The sequence below is a fragment of the Lissotriton vulgaris genome, chromosome 3_1 (assembly GCF_964263255.1).
Source record: "Lissotriton vulgaris chromosome 3_1, aLisVul1.2, whole genome shotgun sequence".
NCBI lineage: Eukaryota > Metazoa > Chordata > Amphibia > Caudata > Salamandridae > Lissotriton > Lissotriton vulgaris.
In genome coordinates this window covers 226,754,839-226,780,691 of record NC_141689.1, presented here as the reverse complement: position 1 = coordinate 226,780,691, position 25,853 = coordinate 226,754,839, and the positions used below count along the sequence as shown (strand labels likewise).

The 25,853-nt window shown below is 43.2% G+C and overlaps 1 protein-coding gene across 2 annotated transcripts in view; it reads right to left on the bottom strand.

Moving 5' to 3' along the window:
• The window catches only part of SETBP1 (SET binding protein 1), a 290,894-nt gene that overhangs the window by 254,485 nt on the left and 10,556 nt on the right, over positions 1-25,853 (bottom strand). For both annotated transcript variants that reach the window (XM_086960330.1, XM_086960329.1), the window contains exon 2: positions 13,813-14,447. In XM_086960330.1, the coding sequence (XP_086816456.1) occupies positions 13,813-14,301 (489 nt within the window). In that variant the 5' untranslated portion in view covers positions 14,302-14,447. The remainder of the gene's footprint in view (positions 1-13,812; positions 14,448-25,853) is intronic.

Genomic DNA, 25,853 nt, shown 5'->3' with positions numbered 1-25,853 from the left:
GTGACAAATCACCCCTTGAGCCTCTGCGGGTGTGAAGTGCTGAAGCAGAGTCACTGAGGAAGCACTCCATCTTCATAACCTGCCCAAGAGAGCTGGCATGAGCGACAGAGACACCCGCTTACACTCAGAGGGGCGTTGGAAACCATCAGTCCACAGGGGGACGGGCAGCCCACAGAAAGACACACAGTGAAAGACAAGCGGCCCACAGAAAGACAAGCGGCCCACAGAAAGACAAGCAGCCCACGCAGCCCACAGAAAGACAAGCAGCCCACAGAAAGACAAGCGGCCCACAGAAAGGCAAGCAGCCCACAGAAAGACAAGCAGCCCACAGAAAGACACACAGTGAAAGACAAGCAGCCCACAGAAAGACAAGCAGCCCAAAGAAAGACAAGCAGCCCACAGAAAGACAAGCAGCCCACAGAAAGCAGCCCACAGAAAGACAAGCAGCCCAGCGGCCCACAGAAAGACAAGCGGCCCACAGAAAGGCAAGCAGCCCACAGAAAGGCAAGCAGCCCACAGAAAGGCAAGCAGCCCACAGAAAGACAAGCAGTAGAAGAAAAGCAGTCAAGTGAAAGGCAAGCAGCCCACAGAAAGGCAAGCAGCCCAAAGAAAGACAAGCAGCCAAAGACAAGCAGTCCACAGAAAGACAAGCAGCCCACAGAAAGACAAGCAGCCCACAGAAAGGCAAGCAGCCCACAGAAAGACAAGCAGCCCACAGAAAGACAAGCAGCCCAGCGGCCCACAGAAAGACAAGCGGCCCACAGAAAGGCAAGCGGCCCACAGAAAGGCAAGCAGCCCACAGAAAGACAAGCAGTAGAAGAAAAGCAGTCCACCAAAAGGCAAGCAGCCCACAGAAAGGCAAGCAGTGAAAGACAAAGGACAAGCAGGACAAACAGTTAACGGCAAGCAGTCCGCAGAAGGACTAACAGTGAAAGACAAGCAGCCCACAAAAAGACTAGCAGTCCACAGAAGGATAAGTAGTGAAAGACAAGCAGCCCACAGAAAGGCCAGCAGCCCACAGAAGGACAAGCAGCCAAAGACAAGCAGTCCACAGAAGGACAAGCAGGACAAACAGTGTACGACAAACAGTCCACAGAAGGATACGCAGTCCACAGAAGGATACGCAGTCCACAGAAAGACAAGCAGCCCACAAAAAGACAAGTAGTTAAGGACAAGCAGTCCACAGAAAGAAACGCAGTTAGAGACAGTCAGTCCACAGATGGACAAACGGTGAAAGACAAGCAGCCCACAGAACGACAAGTAGTGTACGACAAGCAGCCCACAGAAAGGCAAGCAACCCACAGAAAGACAAGTAGTGAAAGACAAGCAGCCCACTGACAGACGACCAGCCCACAGAAAGACAGACGACCAGCCCACAGAAGAAAGACAATCAGTGCTCAGAAACACAGAATGACAAACAATCCGTCCACAGAAATAAAATCAGTCGAAAAAGACAATCAATCCAGAAAGACAATTCGACCACAGGGAATTGTCCGAATATGCATCATAAAAATATATGCAAAGGTTAGAAAAGACTCAGAAAACCTCTCAAATGCCAGTACCGATACACTTTCATGCATTAATTTCAATGTGTGATCACACACCTTATTTATTGTGATCACCAATTATTTTTATCAGTTTTGAAAGGACTTTTTAGAAAAATCTCTAACAAAATTACAAGCAATTTTACTGTTTTTACATATACAGAACATAATCAAAAACATGTAAAGCTATTTTTTATGTGCAGATCAATGCAACACAATACATCATAAAAAAAGACAACATACAGTTAAATCATACAACATAGAAATTTATAATTTCTCTTCTGATGAAGTTCTGACTTTTTGCACGCCCATAAGGAGCGCGCTATATTTACATTTTTAGCTCCTAACTGAATGGGCCATGATGAAACAGTGCCTATAGGGGGCTCAGGGAGAATTCATCACTGGCTCTAATCTCCGGTACTTATTTTGAAATACACTGGTTTGGTAGAACAACTGTTGATGCGTTTCGAACCCTTTCCTTTTTTGGTTTCTCCCTAGGACTGTGAACATTTGAGCACTCTTGTGGTTTGTCTCATTCGCATGCCAACTTGCACTGCTGTGCAACCATGTTACTCAAGGTTATCCTAAACCCAATGATCAGCCAGGGTATATCTTTTATCACAGGGATCTTTTCTTCAAACCAAATATCCACCAAGGGAGAGCAAGAACCTTCGAAAATGACCTTTGTAATATACCGATACAAAAGGGAATGATGGACGGAGCTTTGAGCAAATCAAACACTCACCCCCAGTCAACTGATCTAGGTTTAATCCATCACCATTCTTTAGCTCACTCAGCCACCCCAGTTCAGACATGGCCATATGCAAATCAGTCTGACCCTGTGCCTCATGGGAACAGTCCAGCCCGAACTGCCAAGCCATGTCTTCCCTGGACCCGAAACAAGCATTCTGGGACCGGTTTCGGATTCATAATCCTCATCAGCCAGGCTAATATACCTTCTTTTTAATTCTTCTTCCGGGTATCGTTCTCTGCAGTGTCTCCGAAACAAGCAGCTCGCTTGCTTGATGTTGGCAAAGACAGCATAAATATGCATGTAGAGCAAGGGATCTCTCTATGTTTGGCCCCACTATCAGTCTTGTTTATGCCAGTCCTGGAAACACACCTGTCACTGCTATTCAGACTCTTATATCCAGTCACAGACACAGCCCAACTGTTCACTTCTGAGAAGATCACAATGGCATTGGGATGGAAACAGAATTACATGTAATTGTCAGCCCTCTGAAATGGAGGCAGACACACCAATACAGGGGACAGCGGTCAATATGCAAAGGAAGCAGGCACAAGACCTAACCCAAGGACAACCATGTTCCCCTGTGGAGGAGCTGGGCCCGGGCTGGCAGTGTACACACATCAGCGGTTGTGCTGCCTGTGATACTGAGCTAGAGACACCACTCAGCAACATTTCTAGGCCTTAGAGCTGGGGGGACGGGGTCATCTGAAAGCTACCCTTGGTCTCTATTTAACGCCCACGATAGAGTCACAAGAAGGCCAATGCACACCAATTTGCCTGATGTCTTCATCACCACCACACCAGCTTGTCCAATAGTGATTGGACCTCACCATAGTTCCCATAGTACCACCTTAATGCTTCACTGTATGATATGAGACTTGGGGTAAGCTAACAAGCATATTAAACCTGAAACACAAGAAGAACCACGTTTCAAAACACAACCACATTTTGCTCTAAAACTAGGCGCATTCACAGCATATATGAGTAAAAAGCAGATCTAAATGACGCCACCCTGAAGAATAGAGGTAACACTTTAGAATAAAAGCACACCAAACTCTCTCTTACAGTGGGTTCCCCTTCGCATTATCTCTTACAGTGGGCTGTCACCTGACATGTGCAACAGTCAATGAACAATGTAGACAGAAGGTGGCAAAGTGAAGGCAGAAGAGAACAGCATGGTGGGATAGGAATGTAGACAAAGAAGACATGGCTTTGTGGGGAGCTCCAGCTAAACTGCTTTGGGGTCACATTTTGATAGCACACAGCGCTTATGAAACATATGACAAGCATAAACATATAGCACATTTGTGGTCGAGCCAGTCAGTGCACCTGAAACTATATCTGCAGGCGCCAATAACTGGCTTGAAAATAACTAGGTGGGTGATGGAAGAGTTGGTTAACTACGTGCCTAAACAGCCTGACCACTATTCAGGGACAGAGTGAAAGAGTGCTTGGCACCAAAGAAAACATTACAGTCCAAGAAATCAACCACTGGTGGCAGAAGGATGTTTTTTGGCCACTAGACTCGCAACTATAGAACCCTGTTTAACACACCACACCTTCACAACTCCTCAAAAACAACCGTCGCTAGATAAAAGACTCACAAAAACGTAACAATACATAAAAACACGCTAGAACCAGCAAAGCAACTTAATTACATCAAGTTTAAAATCAATTATATAAACAATACGAAACAAAACCCCCATTGTTAACACCCTTGGAAACATGCACAATGGCATTCTAATGTCGCCATGTTAAACTGACACAAAACTATTCCAAAAACAACTAAGGACCCGATTACAAGTATAGGTGCAATTCAGAGCACCTGCTAAATAAAGATACCCTGGGGTACACAATTTATCCTTCTGAAAAACAACACCTACTACAAGTTATTGGGGAATAACAATCAGATTTTGTTGTTTAGCGCACTATAATGGTAAGGCAAATACCATATACATTTTCCCTGTTATATTTCGTCAGGCTTGTCCAGCTGAAATTTAAGGAAGCTTGAGGTATTTAACGCATCCGATAGTTATGGGATGCATTAAATACCTTTTACCTCATAATTCTGACTGGGGTTTACGCACAAGAACGGAAATAATGAGCAGCTCCTAATCAGGCCCTAAGAATGTGTGGCACGATCTTTAAATGATGCCGGCCAACTGACCGTTTTTTGCATCGTCAGTTTTACAGTTGCAGGTCTAAGGAACTTTTAGCTTAAACTGCAACACTTTACGACGAAAAGCTATGCATAACGTAGCAGCCTGCCCCACTGAAGGTGCGATTCACTTTGAGAAAATCACCTCCTCCAGTGGAAAAAGCCAATGGGCCTTCAAGATTATGCACACCCCGTTTCCTAGCTGTAATGGCATACTGTTAACTATTGCTTTTTTGTACCACTGTTTAAAAAATATATATAGCACCCAAGTCACTGGAGTGATTATTGCGCTACTGGTACCTGTAATGGTCCTTACTAGGGTGGAATGGATCTTTCGCGTTCAAAGCTTTTTATAGTTTCGATTAAAAAAAATAACACAAAAAAAAATGGACGGAATGTGTGACTTGCCAAATCATTCGCAATTTCATACAGAAGTTATCACAAGACATAAAATAGTGCACTCTACCCAAGTACTGAATTCGATAATTTATTATATTTTTTTTAATGGAGTGGCACACTTGCCCATCAAACAGTGACGTGGATTTTAGAACTTGGAAATATTTTGGGGGAAGAAAGTTATGCTCGTAAAGGCAAGTTGAAGTGTGGCAAAAGCAACTTTCTAAAAGAAAGGCAACTTTATCGAAGGGATTTGAAGTCAATATGATTGACTGAATTGCTTGGTCCCAGCCCTTGTTTCCAATTACAAATGCTGCATTGATGAAGGAGAACTGATCAGGATTCTCATCTGCCAATGTGCTGCCGGCAGGCGCTCCCAAAGAGGGATTAACAGGCGGATTTTAAACAAGAGGACTCCCCGCCACAGCTGACGGTGGCAGCTGCAACCTCTGACTTGTTCACAGAGTGGTGGAGAATTGAATCAAAGGGAAAAGAAGAAAGAGGACAACCTTTCCTTGGGGAGTAGGAAACACAATATCGGGCCTTCCCAGGCCCCCAACAAACGCTAGCCTTTATTTTACGTTTCGCTGAAACAAAGGGCCATTGGCGTTTCTTAAAATTCTTGTGAAAGCCAACCCAGCAGATGGTATTCTTGAGGGTCCAGAAAACTGGTGAGAAATCAGATAACTGAGGAGCAACAAAGACAGGGAGGGAGTAGGGGCATTGAGGGGGGCGGGGGGGTTGGAAAGAGCGGGACCCGCACTCTCCACAAAAGCCTAATGCATGTGTCTTGGCTCAGACGGCGCAGTCTATTTAGCTGGACCTGTGGCTGCTTGTTTACCGCCATCACAGTTTGAAATTCAAATCAACTCCATTGTCTGCAATTAAAAGAGGAAGTACGCATTTCTAACCGGGGCTACCTTTTTTTTTCTTTCATTTGAGCTCATTGCATTCACAGATAGATAGTTCTTATGGGCAGAGATGTGCTGATTACACTGTACATCCTCTTTGGTTATGTATTTATTTTATTGGAAGTATTTATAAAGCACAAGCCCAGTCCCTAGGGCCGCGGAGCACTGTAGGTAGCACAAAAGGATGGTTATCCCGCATGTGCGAGTCAGGCAGGCATGTTTACTAAGAAAGGTTAACCAAAACAAACAAGTGTAGAAAAATCGTTGAGTTTAGGGGGCAGTTAGTCAGGTTTCCTGAGCTAAAGACCTTTGTAGGTTACAAAACACACTTTACAGTGGATTCGAACAGGAAGCAGCAGCTGATGTAGATGAGGGACTAGACTGTGGATTGGAAATTCAAAACTGATAGGCTAGGCTTGATTTTGGACAGAAGAGTAAGTTGGAACAGAGCAGTTTTATATGTTACTGGAAAATAAGAGGAGTCGATGAGAGATCATGAGGACTTGGGCAGAGGGTGAAAGACGGAGGGAGGCACTTTATAATTCCATAGTTCGGAGCCAATCCTGAATGCGAGGCTCTTGACACTCTTACCTTTGTCCTATCGCAAAAGCTTTTCCCAAAGGAACAGAACATCTCGAATGCAATCCCCTCTCACCCGGGTTCATTCAGAAGTATCAGTTTTCAGCTAGTCCACTGAAGGATTTGCAAAGCTAAGAGGGCTGTTAAAATACACAGAACAGGCAAAATGCCTCTGCTGCACCACGGATAGTAGGAAGAAGGCCTGGAATGATATGCAGTATTTCAATGGACGAGGTATAAGGCCTGGAATGATATGCAGTATTTCAATGGACGAGGTCCTTTTTGGGGAACAATTATAAGATCAAGAATTTTAGAATTTAGGTGTCTGCGGCACTCGAGGCCCATGCCTGCGGTGGAATACATGTACAGCAGGCGCTTACTGTTACAATCACCTTATGGAAAATCAGAAACAAAGATGTACTGTAGAACAAGCAATCCCAGGTGGCAACCGTACACAAAGTAACAGCAAAGTCAACACGGTTTGTTGTGATGGTTACCACTGGAAGAGCTCCATCTGCGAGAAACTGACATTATAGATTTGTTCCATCTGTGCAGTGAAAAGGAAAAATGATCAGCGGTGAGTAGGTATTGCATGCTACCAACAATCTACAAATGGTAAGCGGTCTCTTCTCAGTCAACAAGTGCCATAACACATGTGGCACCGGGCTTTTAAATAATCAACGCAACAAAATACTATACATCTTACTTGATCTATACCTCTGCAGGATTAAATGGAGATCGTGCTTTTCCTGGTATTCAAACCTGTGAAACGTAAATCCTTTGTAGCAGGCTTAAGTTCAGTGAGCTGTCTTATGGCCCCAAAAGTCTAAGCCCCCACCACTTAAAGCAGGTGGGTCTAATGTAGGTTCACCAGGGACACACACATCTGTGCTACATTTTCTAGATACTCAACAGCAAGAAATTATTTACATTTAGGCTTAACGGGATACTTGGATATGCTCCAAATAAGGAATGGATCCTCTCGTCCTGAATGTACACAGGGCATCTTAGGAGCCCCTACTGAAAACCCATCCGATAATAAATACATTTTAAGACTCAACGAAGAGCAGGATTACCAGCAGTAACCAACATTGGTTAACTGGTTCAGGACAGACCTGCATTTCTACATCCTACTCCGCAATAGGTAGCCAAGTTCCAATGATTTAGCGTGGGAAGAGCAACCAGAAGCTTGTGTCCCATCATAGTAACGCAGCCTGCTTGGTGCAGCAAAAGGAGGGGAGGGTTCATCTTTTAAACAGTATCAGAGGGACTCTCCTTCCAAGAAACAGGTCAGATTGGCCGACAAATAGAGGCTTCAAGGTGCAATTAGTAGAAACCAACGTGAGTCAAGACTTTGGAGCATGCAAGCCAGCGCGGAAGGAGAGCGGTCCTTGTCACATGCCACTGAGCTTGGTTTTAATTTGCTCAATTTAGCAGAAGAGGCGACAGCTGAATCGCAGCAGTATTGTCATGTCCGTGTCCAGCAGGTCCAAGTTCCCCTGCGCCCTGCCCTTTACTGGTATCAATTACTTCCTGGCTCAGGCTTATCGGATCTAAAGCGCAAGGCAGCAGGATGGAGGTGATTGGTTGCATTTTAAATAGAAGGGGAGTACGTGCAAACGATGAAGAACAGGCAACTTAGGAAAAAGGCACCACATCCAATTCCAAACAATTCTGTCAGCGTGACTAAATAACGCCCCAAAATAGAAGGAAACAGCCCTCTGATCCACAAGGCAGACCAGACTCCGCTCTCCCAAGTCCCGCCATGCAAAATATTGTCTTGCCTGCAAACATAATGGATGTAGTATGCTTTTTTAAATAGCATTTTAAATTTCGTCTATCGAGGAATTGTGGCGAGAGATGTTACTACCCGATTCACTGGCACAAATCACATGAACTTCAGAAGAAGTACAGTTGACATTTTTGGGCGTTTTATGGATTTCCACCAATCCGATGCTGGACTTATACTTAACTTCCCATAACAATTTAGGTCTAAAATTCCGCTCATAATCTTTAGATAGATATTAGAGAATTCTATTCCACCTGGACCTGTATTAATAATCGTTGACACATCTGGTGGTGTCTAGCAACTAGATTCGAGAGTAGGGGCATGTTTTTCTCGATAGTTCTCACAAAATGGGCAATTAACCTAGAAACAGAGGCGGAAGAGGCAGCTTGGGTTTACATTCAGAAATATGAGATGCCGGTAAGTGCCACTTCAAATTGCTAGTTCGAGCAAAGAATTAACTCACAAATTAGAATTGTTATATATCGAACATGTACAATAACAATCTTTAAAAAAAAAAAAAGAAGAGCAAAATCTGCATTTAGGACATCGACACGACTGCACCGCAGCACCAGATTGTTGTGGCGACTGAGAAATTAAGACATTGTTAAACTAATATATAGAGAAACGTCAGAAAATGTGCTCTCTAGTCAAAAATCTGAGCGCGTCTGGGATTGTTCATCAGGTGAGTCTCCAAAGGGACTCCAAATGGAGATCATGTTAACACAAGAGCAATACTCAAAATTCATAGAGTCCATCAATAAGGAAGCATGTGCTAAGTACAACTGGAGGAGGAGTGTATTTACTAAGAGGAAAGGCATTCCTACTATATGTAAACGTATTCCTGCTTTTGCGGGAGTGGGGGGGGGGGGAGGGGTGCCTGCTGACATGGAAAGGTATGCATACTGGGGATGAAAGATATTCCCTCTTCCCCTTCTATTTAAAGTGCAACCAATAGGGTGTAAGCTTGCTGGGGGGAGGGGGAAGATATTCCTAATGAAGGGAAAGGTACAGATCAGGGGAAACAAATGGCTAATGGAGGGACTAGTAAGTCAAAAGAAGGGAACATTATATCTACTGGAGCATGTAGTAGTCTTAATTCAAGGAAATGTATGCCCACTTGGGAAATATTTATACCTTCTGGATGGAACACAACTACACCGAATGTAATGCATGGTCAGGGTCATAGTCTTCCTCCGACAGGTAAAAGTATGCCTATGGGAGAGAACACTACTGTTTGTTGCCATAGATTTAATACAATGAATGGAGTGGGAGGAAAACACAAACAGTCTAGAACGGGAAGTAGGTAAGCGGATGCCCTGCTTGAATTCCCAATATAATAGCAATGAAAAAGGCTTTCACAAGAGAAACAGTGTCTCTCTTCAAACACAAATGGTAAATGTAAATAATTTCGCATGACAGCAACAGATATTGGCTGTTCTAAGAACTCCCAATGTTTGCAAGCATGGGCGGAAACTTTGCTCAGTCACAAACAGTGATCTACACAGGATAACACACTTTGATCATGAATTAAAGTCTGGATTAGACCTAGAGGGTCCCGATTCCACAGCCAACAATTTGACCAATTAATTTATTTCCCAGATTTTAGTTGCGGAGAAAAGAAGTCCATTTATTACGCCAAATCACATCATATCTGCAAACAGAACTGCAAAAGACTGCCCAATAACCTGAAGGGAGTCAATCACAGTGTACGTAGCCAGTGTAACCTGCAACACCCCTACCATTTCCCTCACCTGCACTTCAAGAGTGTCCTGTCCCTCCTGCAACTCAAAGGATCTAAAGACTTTAATAAAAGTTCGCCTGAGCGATTGCGATAAACTTATTTCTCTGTCTATAAGAAGTATCATTGTTTGTGTATGCTCCTCTTATTCTTTTTGCAATTGCCAATATCAGGATCTAAAGACTCACCTTTTCAGTGAGTAAGCCATCGGCTAAAATAGATGATCGCCACCACTACTCCTATCAATCAGGTCCACCCCTCTTCCTCTCCAACGCCCTTACTAATTTCTAATGACTTCTTACAGCTTCTATACCCGCTGTCGCAAATCAGCAAGGGTCATGTTCTATGAATCCTAATACATGGTCAGTCGAGGAAAATCACTACCACCCTTACAGACCAGACTTACACTAGGCACTCGTGAAAAATAAGTATATTTAGTCTTCTATTTCCAGATATTCTGAAGGTATTCTCATTACATAGATCAAATAGTCCTTGTAGTATTGATGCTCCAATATAAGTCATCACATTTTTTATCAGAACATGCTTACAATCAAGCGAGCAGAGTTAATCATTCAATTTTGGTGGCTGCAACGTCATGATGACTAAACATCTTTTGAAACATCTAGATGGGGGATGGGGGGCCTCAGCTCTACCTAATGTGATGATTCACTATTTCAAACAGAAATGGAAAGGCAAAATGGAGGGGTGAAGGCCTAGCTCCTTCATAGAGCAGTAATAATTTTAGGAAAACTCTGTTTCCTCAGTTTCTACGGCAATCATTGACACCACATCCTCTCATAATGATGTCCTCCAGCACTCTACTTAAAGCAGACAGTAGTTATTTTCACAACTGCCTGCTGCAGGAGAGCAAACTGTAAGTAGTCCTTTTACTCAATCTACAGGCCTGCAGACATATGATGGATGTGGTCAGTTAGATGCATTGTAACATATCACGATCAAATAAAGGATTTTATTTAACCTATCAAAACTTTGCAATTTAAAACAAATCTTCGCGGCTAGTGGTCCCGAAACCCATCATAATTTTGTACCTAGACTCGATACTCTGAACAGCTATGAAAATATTTTAAGTTTCACAATCTTAACTCCATGTTTTGTTTTTGTTTTGTTTAGGAGAAAGCAAGAGTTCACCCTAGTATGCTCAAAAGGTATGTTAAATACAAGTGATAATTATATTTAACCAATATAATTTCCATTTTTTGTTTTGCTTATGGCATAGAGCAAGTCTCCAAAACCTAGACACCCCAACTGGAGCCAGAAGAAGACATCTACAGTAGGTCAGGTGCAATTCGAAGCAGAAGAGAACATCAACTGCAATTTATCGACCTAGGAAATGGCAAAACCAGAAGGAAAGCAATGGCCAGGAAAAAAGAACTCTAAAGACAAAACAAAGGGTGGTTACTAGCCCTGTTAAAAAAAGGGATTCAGATAATTGACAGAAAGAAGGCCTGAAGTCGAAGATTTAAACCACAAGCCTCAAGCTTAGACTAAAAAAGCAGAATTCTTTCAAATGGATTGTTGTTGCAAGTCACGATATATCTACAAACACATTTTTTCAGTTGTGTCCAATACAATAAAAAACGTAATCTTCTATGCAATAATCTATTGTTTTTGGGATATCTAAATCCAATGGGCTACATGTCACACATGAGTCAGTCTAGCACATCTCAAAACAAATGCCCTTGGCACAACCTCCTTTACGAGCTGGCAGTGCAAGCTGCTCGGCTGTGCCCACCGAGGAGTCTCACGTGACTGGCAGTGCCAGAACGCTGTGTACCCACATGCTGTTATTTGAATTGCTTCAACGTTTCATTGCTCACCCCCTGGTGCTGTTTGCATTGAAGCGGCAGCATCCATGCTACAAAGACATATGCAGACATTAGACAATACAATGTCGCTTAAACTATCCCCAGGACACCACCATTTCAAAGGCCTCGGAAAAAGTGCTAGTTTTAAAGGAGAAAAATCATCTTAGACAAACACTACCGGCCCCTCTTGGTGCAAATTGTGCCTCGCTAATCTGCACGAATCCACCGCTATTGTTACCAAGAAGACCAGAGTATTTCATGAAGGGCTAATATTTACAATTCCCATTTCTTTATAAAACAGCATGTGTGTTAGCTTTTGAAATCAGATTTCTCTTATGAAAGGAGAACACACGCTTAGTCGCGTGGTTTTTCCAACAGAGAGCACGTGCAACGCTGATCAAGGATCAATCATGGTCGCTCCTAATGCGGATACCAACAAACGCTGCACGGTGTGCGTACTTTAGGGCAGCGGGAGGTAATGGCGTCAGCGAGGAGGCATTAGGGTGAACTAGAGAGTATGTGTACACTGAGCTATGTCTAGGGATGGTGTCATGTTGGATATCAAAAGAACAAAGCTTGGGGGGAAAGAGGTCATTACAATCCTAAAAGCAATACATTTATGAATAGATCACTGAATACCAAGATGCTCAAAGGTAAGGTTATTCACGAAAAAAAGAACAGAAATTGACAGTACGTAGAGAGGAGGGACTGGGTAAGCAGGAGTGAGACCTAGTGTGAGAGAATAAAAAGTGCACCATGAGCTAGACAGGCCTCTTACAAGGCAGGGAACACATTTTGTAGCACCATTTCTTCTGTTATGCTAAAGACAAAAGTCCTAAAATGCCATAAAAAAACACCAATTCCATGCAAATCGAAGTCATGTTTATGGGGGACCATATCTTGGAATTAAAAAGACATACCAAGCTAGGCTAAAATAGTGTTTTCCCCCTAACTTGGCATGCAGAGTGGTTATCTTGAAAACATTAAAAGAACACTGCTCATCAGTGGCTTCCCTCAATGAACCACTGACTTCAAGCACACACATGCGTCAACCACACACAAATCCAGCATCAGCCTCAATGGAACATATTAAGGCGTGTTTTTGTTTTTAAACTTAAGACATCAATGTTGTTGAGAACATGCTCAAGTGTTTTCAGAGCAAGGAATGAAACAGGATTGTTGAACCAGGACATGTTCTATAGAAGGCAAAAGTGAAGGGCCTCACAAACATACGGATTCCAGATTGCTACATACATTGTCTCATTTCAAATGACGGTGAAAAATGACATCTTGTCTTAAAAATCTTTGCGCAGGTCCTGACTGTCACATCCATGAATAAAACATCAGATTAAAAGTGTATAAACATTAGTAAATAGCTCTGGATTTCAGTTGAACTATCTTGAACAAGTCAATACATATTAATCTTAAGCCTTATTTCACTTTAGAATCCTAACTAAACATCAAAAATTTTGAGATAAATGTCTCAACTGGGGGTATGTAGACTTTGCCATCACAAAAAGGCGATTGACATGACAATAATGATTGTATAAGAAAGTTGTTGGGCAATTTTTCTGATTTGAATCTCAGACAATGTATATTAACCCAGAAATAATGTAGTACATAAAGAACGTAGCAGACATGGAAGATATACCAGAATAGGAGACGTGTAATACCATGGCAGCGCAAGAACAAGAGTGGCTGTTCCGCGCCATTTTTCCACTAATTTGAAACACAAATGTAAACAAAGCAAAACATGCAACCAAAAAAATCTGAAAATGACTGCCTCAGGCAGAGTATACACATTACAATATCAAAGGTTCCACTGTTCCTCAAGGAGAAAGCCAGTTACACCAGGTAAGGTGTTTCCAACCCATACAAGGGTGTCTGTTTGAGCACTAGTGGAGAATCAGAAATGGATTCTCTCCCATTTCAGCATGCCGAGAAGCAAGATGTCCGGCATGCAGAAATCTAAACATAGGGTTACCTTCACACAATGCATGTGCTGTAAGAGAAATCTGTGACGTTGTTAATGTTATCCTATGGTTGAAATAGAGAGAACGAATAAGACATGTTAAAAGCAGTAATTTAATTGCGGGGGCATGGGCACCTGGATCCCTTACCTTCTTTTTGCAGTGCGCCCGGTCTTCCTCCTTTGCTGCTTTGTTATTTTTCCCAGACTTTGAAAGTCTCTGCTCCCCAGATTGCTTGATGGTAATTTTAATCTCAGGGGGGCAGATGTAGTTCTCCAAGTTTTTCGGGGGCTTCTTGGCCCGCTTTGTGGTCTGAATCTTCAGCTTAAGGCTCCCCCCTGCAAAATTAGTTTCCTTAATAGAAAACTCTTGATCTTCAAGGCCGTCCCCAGTTGCCCACTTCTCACTGTCGGCATTTGAGGTGGAATCCACATCGCGAACAGAACCCAGGTCATCCTCTTCCTCCGTCTCCATACGTGCTCTGCCCGCAGGAAACCCCTTGGCAGATCCAGGAGCGGGCCCCTTGGTCTCACCGGGGCCGCTAGTGGTGGCAGGGGGCTTCATGGAGGAAGCTGCAGGATGGAACTCTGCCTCGGCCCCCCTCTGCCGGGCACTGCCTGGGGTCTCCCTTGACTCCATAATAATCCAACAGAAGTTTGTGATACTCTGCAGGGGCACAGGTGCCAAATAAATTAAAATCCAGAGTAAGGCACCAGTTAGGTGTCAAACTTTGATTCCCACTTGTCCGCAAATAGTAAGGAGTACAAATGCGCTAAACTCTGAACCTGTTCAAAGAGAAGAAAATGTAAAGATCAGAAATCAGATTGACATCATCCTGAATGCAGGACACTGCAGAAGAACTTCATTTACAGCACAACAGTATAAGATCACAGCCACAGATCGTTCTAATGTTTGTATATTTCTGTTGAGTAAAATATGCACTTTGAACACAACCTTTCGCAAGCACAATGGTGTGGAAAGTGACTGCTTCAACATATAATAATAGGCAGAAAATGCTGGTGAAAATATATTGAACGTGCAAAAGTAAAAATAGCAGTAAACACAAGCTAGTAGTGAATATCTTCATGTAACACTGTGCCACTCATAAACAGCCACATTATCCATGGCATTACCATAGAAACGTGTTGTAGCTGAATAGGTCATACTACGCTATGACCAAAAAGCCATAGAATTAAGAAAATAAATCTAGTCGGGTTAATTAGAAAAGGCAGTCACAACTACCCCCACTATAGCTTTGAAATTAGCCACGCGCCTGTTTTAAGAGTGCAGTTCTTTCTTTTTTTCGGCCAACACTTCGAATAACTTTTTCAAAGAGTGCTCCGTGCAGTTGCATCCACTTCTGTGGGGTGCGCGGGCTCGACCCATACCAGGGGCCACTAAAAGAGCCCAGACGGGGTGGGCGCAGGTTGCAAGGGAGCTCATCCACCATCAGCTGGTGCCTCCCTGTGATGACCAGTTATGTTTTTATCAAAGTCCATTGTTTTAGTGGCGTGTGAGTACTTGCCCATTAACAGTGGACTTCGTCAATCTGCTAATCACATGAAATCATCAATCAAAATTGGGTCTCGAGACCTGGGCCGCATCAATAATTTAGATGTAACTGTTACCAAGTTTAATAGTACCAAATTTCCCCATTGATGAAGGACGGAAGGCTGAGTCTGCGTTGCCGGGTTCAAGCTTGTAACCTTCCAGATCACCGCAGATGTCAGCCACCCTATATTACCACAGTGAACAGCCCGGTGGGCAGACGTGCCAGAGAAATGCACCAGGAACAACCGCTAGGAACATTCCATGTATATAAAAAATAAATATTGTAGATGTTTGCCCCCTCTTACAACAGAGGAAAAAAACAAAGACGAGCGTCAAAAGAACGGATTGTTGGCACGATAACCACAGCACATCTGAATGTTTGAATTCCACATCACCTATGCTGGAATAGGACACTTTACAATGCACGTGTTACAACAAGTGTCATTACAACAACTTTTTTACACTGCAAAATCTACTACAACGCATGTCGTTACAATGCATGTCATTGCAAAGCATAATCCATTACAGCGCAATAATTATTCTAAACTCGCTGGGACGTTACTTTGGAGGAATGCGTTGTCATGGATTATGCGATGTAATGACATGCGCTGTAATGGATTTTGCATTGTAAAACATTTGTTGTAATGACACACGTGCATTGTAAACAATGTTTCTACCTATGCTGAGACAATTCTCATCAATACCAGGCAATACAGGTTAAATTGGATTAAAATTAGGTGCTTTAAGGGGGAAAAAAACATTTATTTTCATATGTGATCTTCTCGAACAGCAATATACTCCATAATACAGATCATTCTTCCATGTGGCTCAAGATTAGAGGAAAACATTTAAGGTTCATAAGTTTCGTTTCTTGAATGTTATCCCAGAAAATCTACATGTTACTAAGATCTTTGCAAGATTTGTAAAGCATTAATTCCCATATGTTAAGCAAGAATATTCCAAATACTGATCCAGCTACAACTACAAAAGACACCTTTGATGTGACAGTGGACCGTGCAGGTGTCAACACCACAACATTCACCCAATTTGCAATCTACCAGGATGCATTCGGTCCCTCTTTTGCTCAAGTATATTTATGTCATGGGTTTTAAATATTATTGACGGTTGATTGTAGACTTGTATACATCCTGGAGTCTGTCACTTGATGTTACCACTACACAGTAGAGTTCCCGTTTTAAGTAGAAATATCAGTTAGCGTGTCAAGATTTTAATAAAAGTAGTGATCACAAATACACACCTCCGAGTGTACCATGAAGGATACAAATAATGTATTCTAGGTCTGAGCCAGCTGCTGCCAGGCTTCACCATCCAGAAATACAAGCAGCTGAAATGGTATTCTAATTAGAGAGCAGCAAATATAGCCAACATTATCTCTTGGGCCAGGAGGGTGACATCAGATGGCTCGGGATAAACTTCCCTCTACGATTAGACCAACTGGCATTTGACAAACTCAACAGCACTAGGTCTTGGCAAAATTTAAATTACGTCATCATGATTTCAGGAATTTCATTGAACGAGAATTTCCTAAAAAGATGCCACTTTATGTAATAACAAGATACACCCAAACTCACAGCAAACTCACGGAAAAATCAAAGTGAGTGGCTGTTGTTCAGGATGCTTTTGTTTTTGCACATTTAGCGTGAAAAGCATCCCGCCTTAAAAATGGACACATACCGTGCTAAAATATATAGCACGGAGTGACAAATCTGCATTTCGCTTATTTTCACCAAAAGTTCTTATAATTAAGTGCCTGGAAGTTACGCGCATTTCACACACCTCTAAACAGCACATGGTAAACCCCTGTAGCCCCAAGGAAAATACTGTAGCTGTCACCGAGCCAGAATCTGCAAGTACAGCAGGTATGAGTTGTGATTTACAGCGCAGGCTAGGCTAAAATTAAGAGTGACTGGCAGCCATGTGAAAGTAGATCTACTCCAAACAGGCATTACCCATCCACTGCACAATACGCCGTAGCACAAACACAAAGAGGATTCAATCTATACCACCTCTCTGGGCTTAAAATAGATAAAACGGAGTTAATGAATGGGTTAAAGCAGGAATGCATGGCTTAGGTCCATGAGGGCCAGATCCATGCCAGAATTTGCTCGCTATTCACATAAAATACATTTACAAACAATGAACCTGAATGCAACTCAATATACAGCACCGACCCAGTCCCTCTGGACCGTCGTTGGACAACCCTGGGTTAAAGGAGGAAGAGGCAGGTAATGAAACTCACTAACACTTTAAGTATGGGTCTGCAACGGCACCTATGAATTAGGAGACACTGCAGATTTCTACTGCAGCAATGAAAACCCCCACTAGCCCATGGCACGTGAATGATTACCACGCGCAATGATCAAACCAATAGGTGGCAACCAATAGACAAAAAGAATATGGCTGCATTGAGGTAGTGAAGAATGGACCTCGCTTTATGCAGAGATCTGTAGTACACTTTATGGATACACAGACATAAAATTGGTAATGATCAGTAACTTATGAGAGGAAAAACGTTGTGAAAATGTAACTGTGTAGCTGAAAAAGGTGGATAAAGGAGCAAAAAATAAATGGAAATTAAATGAGACAAAAAAGGAAGCAGCCTCAACTCAGCATAGCTGTAATGTCATGGTTGGTGTGCTGTAGGCTTCACAATGGAACCAAGAGGAAGGACAAAAGGGTGGGGCGTGTTGTCGGACACGAAACTGCACTCCAAGGCGGGAGATCTTGAATTTTCCAATGACTGCTTTAAAGTCCCACATTGCTTCTATGTTTACTTTGTGTATCACGAGAAGTCGGCAGCAGCGCTGTCATACTACCACCAAGCCCTGCTGAAATAAGCTGCATTTTATCTAAGCCTGGTCACATTTTTTAACATTTCTTGAAACTTTGCGGGACAGAACTTGTATGCAACTTGCATGAAAAACTTGCAAGAGGCTGGTTCACACTGAAAATGGTTTGTCAAAAGGCACTTTTTGCTTGAATCGGCTTTGTGCCAGTATTGTGCAACACTTTTGTGCAGGAGGTGTTTGTTCTGTATACTGGAAAATCGCATTTCAGTCTACAATTCTGCAAAGGTTTCATGGAATTTCAGAAAGTTATTACTCACTTATATGCCACCAATTATTTTCTACCCATGCTGCATCTTTTTGTTCAGCAACATTTGTTGAAGCTTTGTCTAACCACGGAAATTCACTGGCTTGTCTAAGTTAGCAATCTGTGCAGTTTATTAATCACACGTGTGTGTTCACGGTGTCCATCATGCCCGCATATCAACTAATGTGGCTTGGGCTAATAGCCACCTGATGATTGCACTGCCTGGACTTTAAACTGGGCTATCGCCTGCTCTGTGGTGCTTGCACTGTTTCCACACACACAGCTGTACTTGTACAGGCGGTGCCATTGGAAGGTCAGCATTTACGTATTTCTCTTGGACTCCGTCATCTCTCAGAAGATCAGCACTGCTGTCATGATGTTCAGGTCTTTACTCGTTACCGAAGAAGACAGCACTTCTAAGATGGCAGGAGGCGGCTTCACAGACCCACAGCTAGGACCATACAATCGAGCTCAGGAACTATGGTGGCTACAAGTGGGTCTAAAGGATGGTATAAATAGACACATTGCTGACCTATGGCCACAAGCCTAAAGTGTTGCGAACCTGCTTAGCAAATCTATCAACACTGTAGCGCTGCCATCAAACATTGTTTCAAAAATCTAAAGGCAAGTAGAGAAACTGAAAGCAGTAAATCTAGGCTGGAGTCTCAAACTCTTGATAACTAATTACACCCTTTCATGGAGGGAGGAGAAGGCAAGTGTCCAACACAAGAAGTGAAGACAATTCAAAGACTGTAGAATAAAAACAGAACACTCAGGAAAGGGTAGAATATTAGAACTTTAGAATCTTGAAAACTCCATTGAAGACAATGGAATACCTGGCTAATAATGGCTGGTATAAGCCTTCTGCTCCGACATTCCAATGTTTGTCTTTCTGTTTCTCTCATTTTAAATTTAGAACATTCCACACTCAGTAGGTGTAATGATCTAATAGCTGTGAGGCACTTCTGCCTCGGGCTATACCGGCTGTTTAACCCATTGGGCGCTCATGATGAGCTCAGCTCACAGTGGAGCTGTGCTCATGACGAGCTGAGCTCGTCATAACAGCCGTGGAATGCCCACGCGGGGACAATTACCCTCCTGTACGGGACGTTCCTTTGAGTGGGCAGAGTCATGACAAACTGAGCTCGTCACGAGCACCGCGGCACCATGCAAGGCCACCCTGCCCCCCGCACCGCATGGGAATTAGCCCCGTGGGGAAGGGGTTAACCCCTTCGATGCTCATGACTAGCTCAGCTCGTCATGAGGCACAGTGCTCGTGTGCTCATGACAAGCTGAGCTCGTCATGACCACACCCATTTACATTGACCTCCAGCACAGGAGGGGAATGAGTCAAGCAGCCAAGGTGTTAAGGGTTCGGCGCCTTCAAAAATCTGTATTGCCCTCAGCAGCGGTCTATAAGGCTATATAATCTACTTTACAGCATTAAATATATTATGGTGTACAGCCACATCGCTTTAGAGGTAGACCTCATTGGACAGCAAAAAGGCTTTCCATTGCAAACCATTACTGTAGTACTCAGATGAACCCTAATTCAGTACATAATCATCTCACCTTGTGTTGCCAGCGACATAACTGGATATCTTTATTGCTAGGTAATTACCCTCCGGCACAGAGGAGAATCCGAAAGGCAGTCAGCATGGCAGAAGTCTTACAGTTTAAGTATGCTATTACACTTCTTGCACATAGATTTTTAATTAAACTCTGCGGTATGAAAATATTTCTGTCATTTGAGAGTCTCTTGAAATTACGTTCTCAAATCTTTTGAGGAAACGTGGACACTTGATCATCCTCTGGCCAGCCATTTCGACCCTCAGCATAATCAGTGACGGCAAATCAAATAAGACCTTCTCGGAGCTACACAGATGAGGTTACTGAGCAGAATATACATTTTAGCAATGGTTGATAGATAGAGGCAATGATAGAGGCAACGTAGTCTTTCCTGAGACAACCATGCAGGACACTAATAAAGTCTCAGAACGGTGGAATGATACACATCCAGCTATATAGTGCACATTTATAGGCTCTTTTGACATCCTTAACTAAAAGCGCGGAGTCATTGTGCATCGTCTGCTTGTCCTTAACCACTGCCTAGTGCAACTGACAGGAGACATCGGGGTAGAAATCCTCGACTTGGACTAAATGTACTAAGTAATAAACTGGTATTGCCTGAATTTCTACATTATCCTTAAGCTGCTAACCTGTTCAAGTGTGAAATGCAAAGATATTTCACAATGTGCGGTCCCTGCCAAATCCTTTTTTTTATTATCTGGAATTATTTTTTTAATCCAATTATTAGCTTCTCTTTCCCACGATTGGGGAAGTATTTGTCTAGAATTACTCAAACTGTGCAGTGCTGCTTTTTTCGAGTTTAACAACTCATTCAATGGTAATATAAATCCATGGTAATGTGTACTGCTAGAGGCCCAAATACTGATCTTAGAATTGAACAGCATGTGGTGTTCACAAATTATGCCACAGTATGCACAATACCCACTCACAGCTACTGCTAGCATACCAGTCTAATCCATGTCTTGTTGTAGGTCTGGTAAATGTGGGAATAAGCCTGGAGGACAAGAAATCTACACTCTGGCATGTTGCTTCAGCATTAAGCACAGAAAAGGAGTGATGATTCTCTCCCACCAATAGTAAATTCACTTTGCTCCTTCGCTTAGAACTTGGTTAAACATTCACAGGAAGGATCAGCAAGATGTCTGCACCTAGACTATATTAGGAAAACGCAAATGCAGGTCCCGGAAACTTGCAACATCTTCTGACCATTACATATGAACCAGAAGACACAGATTCTAATGATGGTCTTATGGCTGTTTTTTTTAATTTTTATTCTTTTTGTAATTTTTTAACTAGCTAAGACACTTCTAGGAATTTCTACTTCCTGGCATATCCCTCTCCTGCACTGTCAAGTATAACCATGGCCAAATATTAAATGTAGGCTTGGTTTAGTTGCACACAGATATTCCCAGTTGGATTTCAGAAACTTACAGCTCCTACTTCCATCTGAAGATCAAGGCCCTATACGAAAACTTCAGCGAACCAACGACATACGCCACCCCCCCACCCACCCACCGCTACCGATAAGCCAACCATCACGTCCTGGGAACCCGCGACCATCGAATGCATCACAGCCACCATGAAGAAAACCCACTCTGGGGCCCCTACGGACCACTGCTCACCACACATCTTCCACAGGGTCCCCACCTCCATCGCACCCGAACTAGGACGCTCCATCAACGCCTCACTCACATCCGGCATCTGCCCAAAAGACTGGAAACAGGCAGAAGTAAAACCCCTCCTCAAGAAGCCTTCAGCCGACCCTTTGGACCTGAAAAACTACTGGCCCATCTCGCTCCTCCCCTTTGCGGCCAAAGTCATTGAGACTTTGGCCGCAACACCCAACTGACCATCTTCATAGAAGAGAACTTCATCCTGGACGCCTCCCAGCCAAGATTCCACAGTAACGACAGCACCAAGACCGCCCTCCTCGCCGCTACCGACAACATCCACATGCTACTCAACCAAGGACATACCGCAGCCCTCATCCTGATAGACCTCTCCGCAGCTTTCGACACTGTTTCACATTGCACACTCGCAGCCAGACTGCACGACGCGGGAATTCAAGGAGCCGTCCTCAACTGGATCCAATCCTTCCTCTCCGACAAAACCCAGAGCATCCGTCTCCCTCCTTTGCTCTCCAGACCCACAGAAATCATCTGCGGAGTACCCCAGGGATCCTCACTAAGCCACACACTCTTCAACATCTACATGGCCCCCCTCGCTGCCATCGTCAGACAGCACGGACTTAGCATCATATCCCACACCGACAACACCCACCTCATCCTCTCGCTCACGAAGAACCCAGAAGACACCAAACTATGCTTCCAGGAAGGCATGAAGAACTTGGCAGCCTGGATGAAGGACAGCTGCCTGAAGCTAAACTCAGAGAAAACCGAAGTCCTCATCCTTGGTCCCCGCACCTCCGCCTGGGACAATACCTGGTGGCCTTCCGCCCTAGGAAACCCACCCACCCCTGCAGACCACGCTCGGAACCTCAGCATCATCCTGGACTCCTCCCTCTCCATGAACTTCCAGATTAACTCAGTCGCCTCCACCAGCCTCAACTGCCTTTCCATCCTCCGCAAGACCTTCAAGTGGATGCCCTCAGACTGCAGAAGGAATGTCACCAACACCCTCATCAACAATAGACTAGACTACGGAAACACCCTCTACGCCAGTATCAACAAAACACTCTTGCACAGACTCCAGACCATCCAGAATGCCACCGCCAGACTCGTACTAGAAACTCCTCGCCACAAGCATGACCCAACACGTACAAGACCTCCACTGGCTCCTGGTCGAAATCCAACACAAAAATAACTCAACAGAAGACTATCCTTCCTCGTACCCAAGAGAAACCTCCGCCTACCTCGCCCTGGCATAGGTCCCCCATATCCGCAGGAACAGAACAGGTGGGAGAGTCTTCTCTCACATCGCAGCCAAGACATGGAATGAGCTCCCTGTGAACATCAGACGCTCTCCAACACTGCACACTTTCAGGAAGAACCTCAAGACCTGGCTCTTCAACTGATCCTGAGCTGTCACCTCCCCTCCCCCAGCGCCTTGAGACCCTCAAGGGTGAGTAGTGCGCTTTACAAACCCCCTGATTGATTGAATATTTATTATATTTAAAAAATACTCAAGCTATTGCACTGTGTGACTTTTGGCATTATCTACTAAACAGGTAATGTATCAGAAAACATGGTCTTTGTCCTGCTCCAAATTTCTGAAGTTTTCTAAACCTCAAAAGATAAACTAGATAATTTATATTAATTTTGCCTGTTTCCTATAGGGTATATTAATCCCTACTGAATAAATTGAGAACTCTTCTGGGATACCTTAAATAACTAGAATTTGAAAACTGTTCACAAATAATGGGAAAAGCAAGCTATTGCTGATCTGGATAAGTCTAGGAAAAAGTTAGGCATTCAAATCAAGAAGTCAAGGCACCTTATGGTGATGAAAAATGTTCTTACAGAGAACTGGTCTCTTAACAATGTTATTTACCTCCATCTATTGATCCTAAGTGCCTTGAAGAGAGGCTAAATCGGAGGGATGAGGGAATTCGCCCTACGAACTCATGGAGAGAATTGAATATAAAGAAAATCTTGCGGTAGCCAACATGGGAGTAAACAGGAAGCATCAAAATAAAGAAGCATTCACATTTACCGCCATCTCTCCTGTAGATCACAGGCAAGAAAAATCTGCTCTATTTCTACTACTCCTACGCTAATAACACTCAACTCTACCAACATATCAGTATGACGGAAAATGCCTGGACCGAAGCACATCTGCCCTGGAGTTGTGATGTAGAAAGATTATGAAGACTGTTAAATACAAAACTGACTGCAGTACCTCAAGACCAAGTATCCTCAAGCTCATTCTCATGAGGTCTGCCAGGCAGTAGTGGTAACAATTCCTAGGACGCGAGTTGACATCGAAATCTCTCTTTATCTCATACTGACAAATCAATTCACCTGCTAGAAGTGACAGAAAACTTCAGTAGGAACATTAGCTAGAGAGAGGCCTTCCCACTCGAATTTCCGACTCGGTACTCACAGAACCAGCTTCATGACCATCAGCCTCCAACATCGCCTAACCAAGAACTGCACAGAAGGGACTAAGTTAGCAGAGCTACACTATACAAGAGTTCCATTCATTCAGTGAAAAGCAGAGGGAGTCTGAGTGTCCTGGGCACTCTCCAACTGCGGTGTTTGCTCCTATCCATGGCAAAATGATACTTGTACCAAATAAAGATCACTCTTGTACTGTGGATTAGAAGCCACTAACCATGCACTGCTTCCAGCTGAACCCAGGAACACAGTCTATTCTTATTTTTACATTTAGAAGGAGTGAATGTTCACGCTTTACACAGAGACTTACTTTACAACCTACCAAGTTTTGGATTGGACACCTAAAAAGTTTGCAGATACAGCCAGACTTTTGCTCCCTTTCCTAGTATTACTTCGAAATCAACAGTAATGACAACTGCTATTGGTTTTATATAGCACGTCATATTATATATCTGCTATTGGGAATAACTGATGTCCTTATTTTCTAAATATTTATTGCTCAATTGACTATTAGGAAAAATGTAAAACTGGATTAGTCTCACCGAGAATCATACACTTGATCTGCAGATCACAGTAAAAGTCAGCGGGAGCACTTAACTAACTGAGCCATCTTGACAGCTGATGAGAGTAACATCACGACAAACTGGAGGTATCACTAAATGTTCGATTTCCTTAAAATTATCTTGAACTCCCATTACAAAAGGGAGCATTTAAAACCAGCTGCATAGGGCCGGCTTTTAGTTTGTGGAAAATGGTCTGTTTGCCCAGAACACAATTTTGATACATCGATTTTCCAACTGTGACTCTTCCCATTAATAATTTAATTTGTAGCAATCAGTCACAAAGGTGGGCAACATAACTCAAAGATGCCATGGTGCATATAAACTCCATTGGCTAGCTGAAGAAAATACCCAGAGCGGTGGTTCCAAGCAGAACAATACTTTCCGAGGCTGTCACTGTCACTGTCGCTGTGTTTTAACCAAGGATCGCTCCCCTACTATTTTGTCTGTTCAAATATCTAACTTAAATGCAAGCAGCTTCTAGGCACACAATACACTCTTTGCAAACATTAACAGAAGCTATTATCACAGGCTCCTCATACCAAATTCTGCTTTTATTCCTCCTACCCTACAAGTGTTCACCTTTCAACACTTTACACCTCCATAACCTGTGTGTCGGAGACAAAGCAGCCAAAACAACTCTTTAAAAGGAGTATTTTGGTAATGTAGTAATAACTTTTCAACAGCTAAAAGCAAGCTCTCAAGAGACACCGATGTTGTTCAAGCCATCCATCCGTCGTGTGTAATCATGGACCACAACCAGCAGGGCTCGCCTGGTTGATCAATATTTGACCTTCTTAAAAACAGCCTTGCCACATCTTGTTGTGATCAGACTTCCTTTTCGTTTTTGGTCGCCAGCACTCCATTTACCACCAAATATGGGTACTTCAAAGCCATGAAAACGTTAATAACGATTATCTTGCTAAAACACTTTTCAATTAAAATCGTAATCCATCAGCTCTAAAGGTGTTCACTATAACTGCACAGATTCAGCAGCAGTGCTCATGGAATTGGCGGGCCTGTCAACCACCATTAGCCAGGGCATCATATTGAAGGAGCCAGGTCAACCAGCTGTCTAAGCTGGCCAATAATTTTTAAAGTATCAAAGGCAAAAATCACCTCTACCCGAGTACCCACCATTAACAGCATCTAGTCATCACAAAACATGCTTATTGGCAAACCTGCTGGATGCTACGTCCTATTGACAAACACCTTCAGTACTGTTGCCTAACCTTCCAAATCAACATTATCAAATCCCACACACCAGCTCTTGAAACCTACTGCCTTTAAAGTACACCTA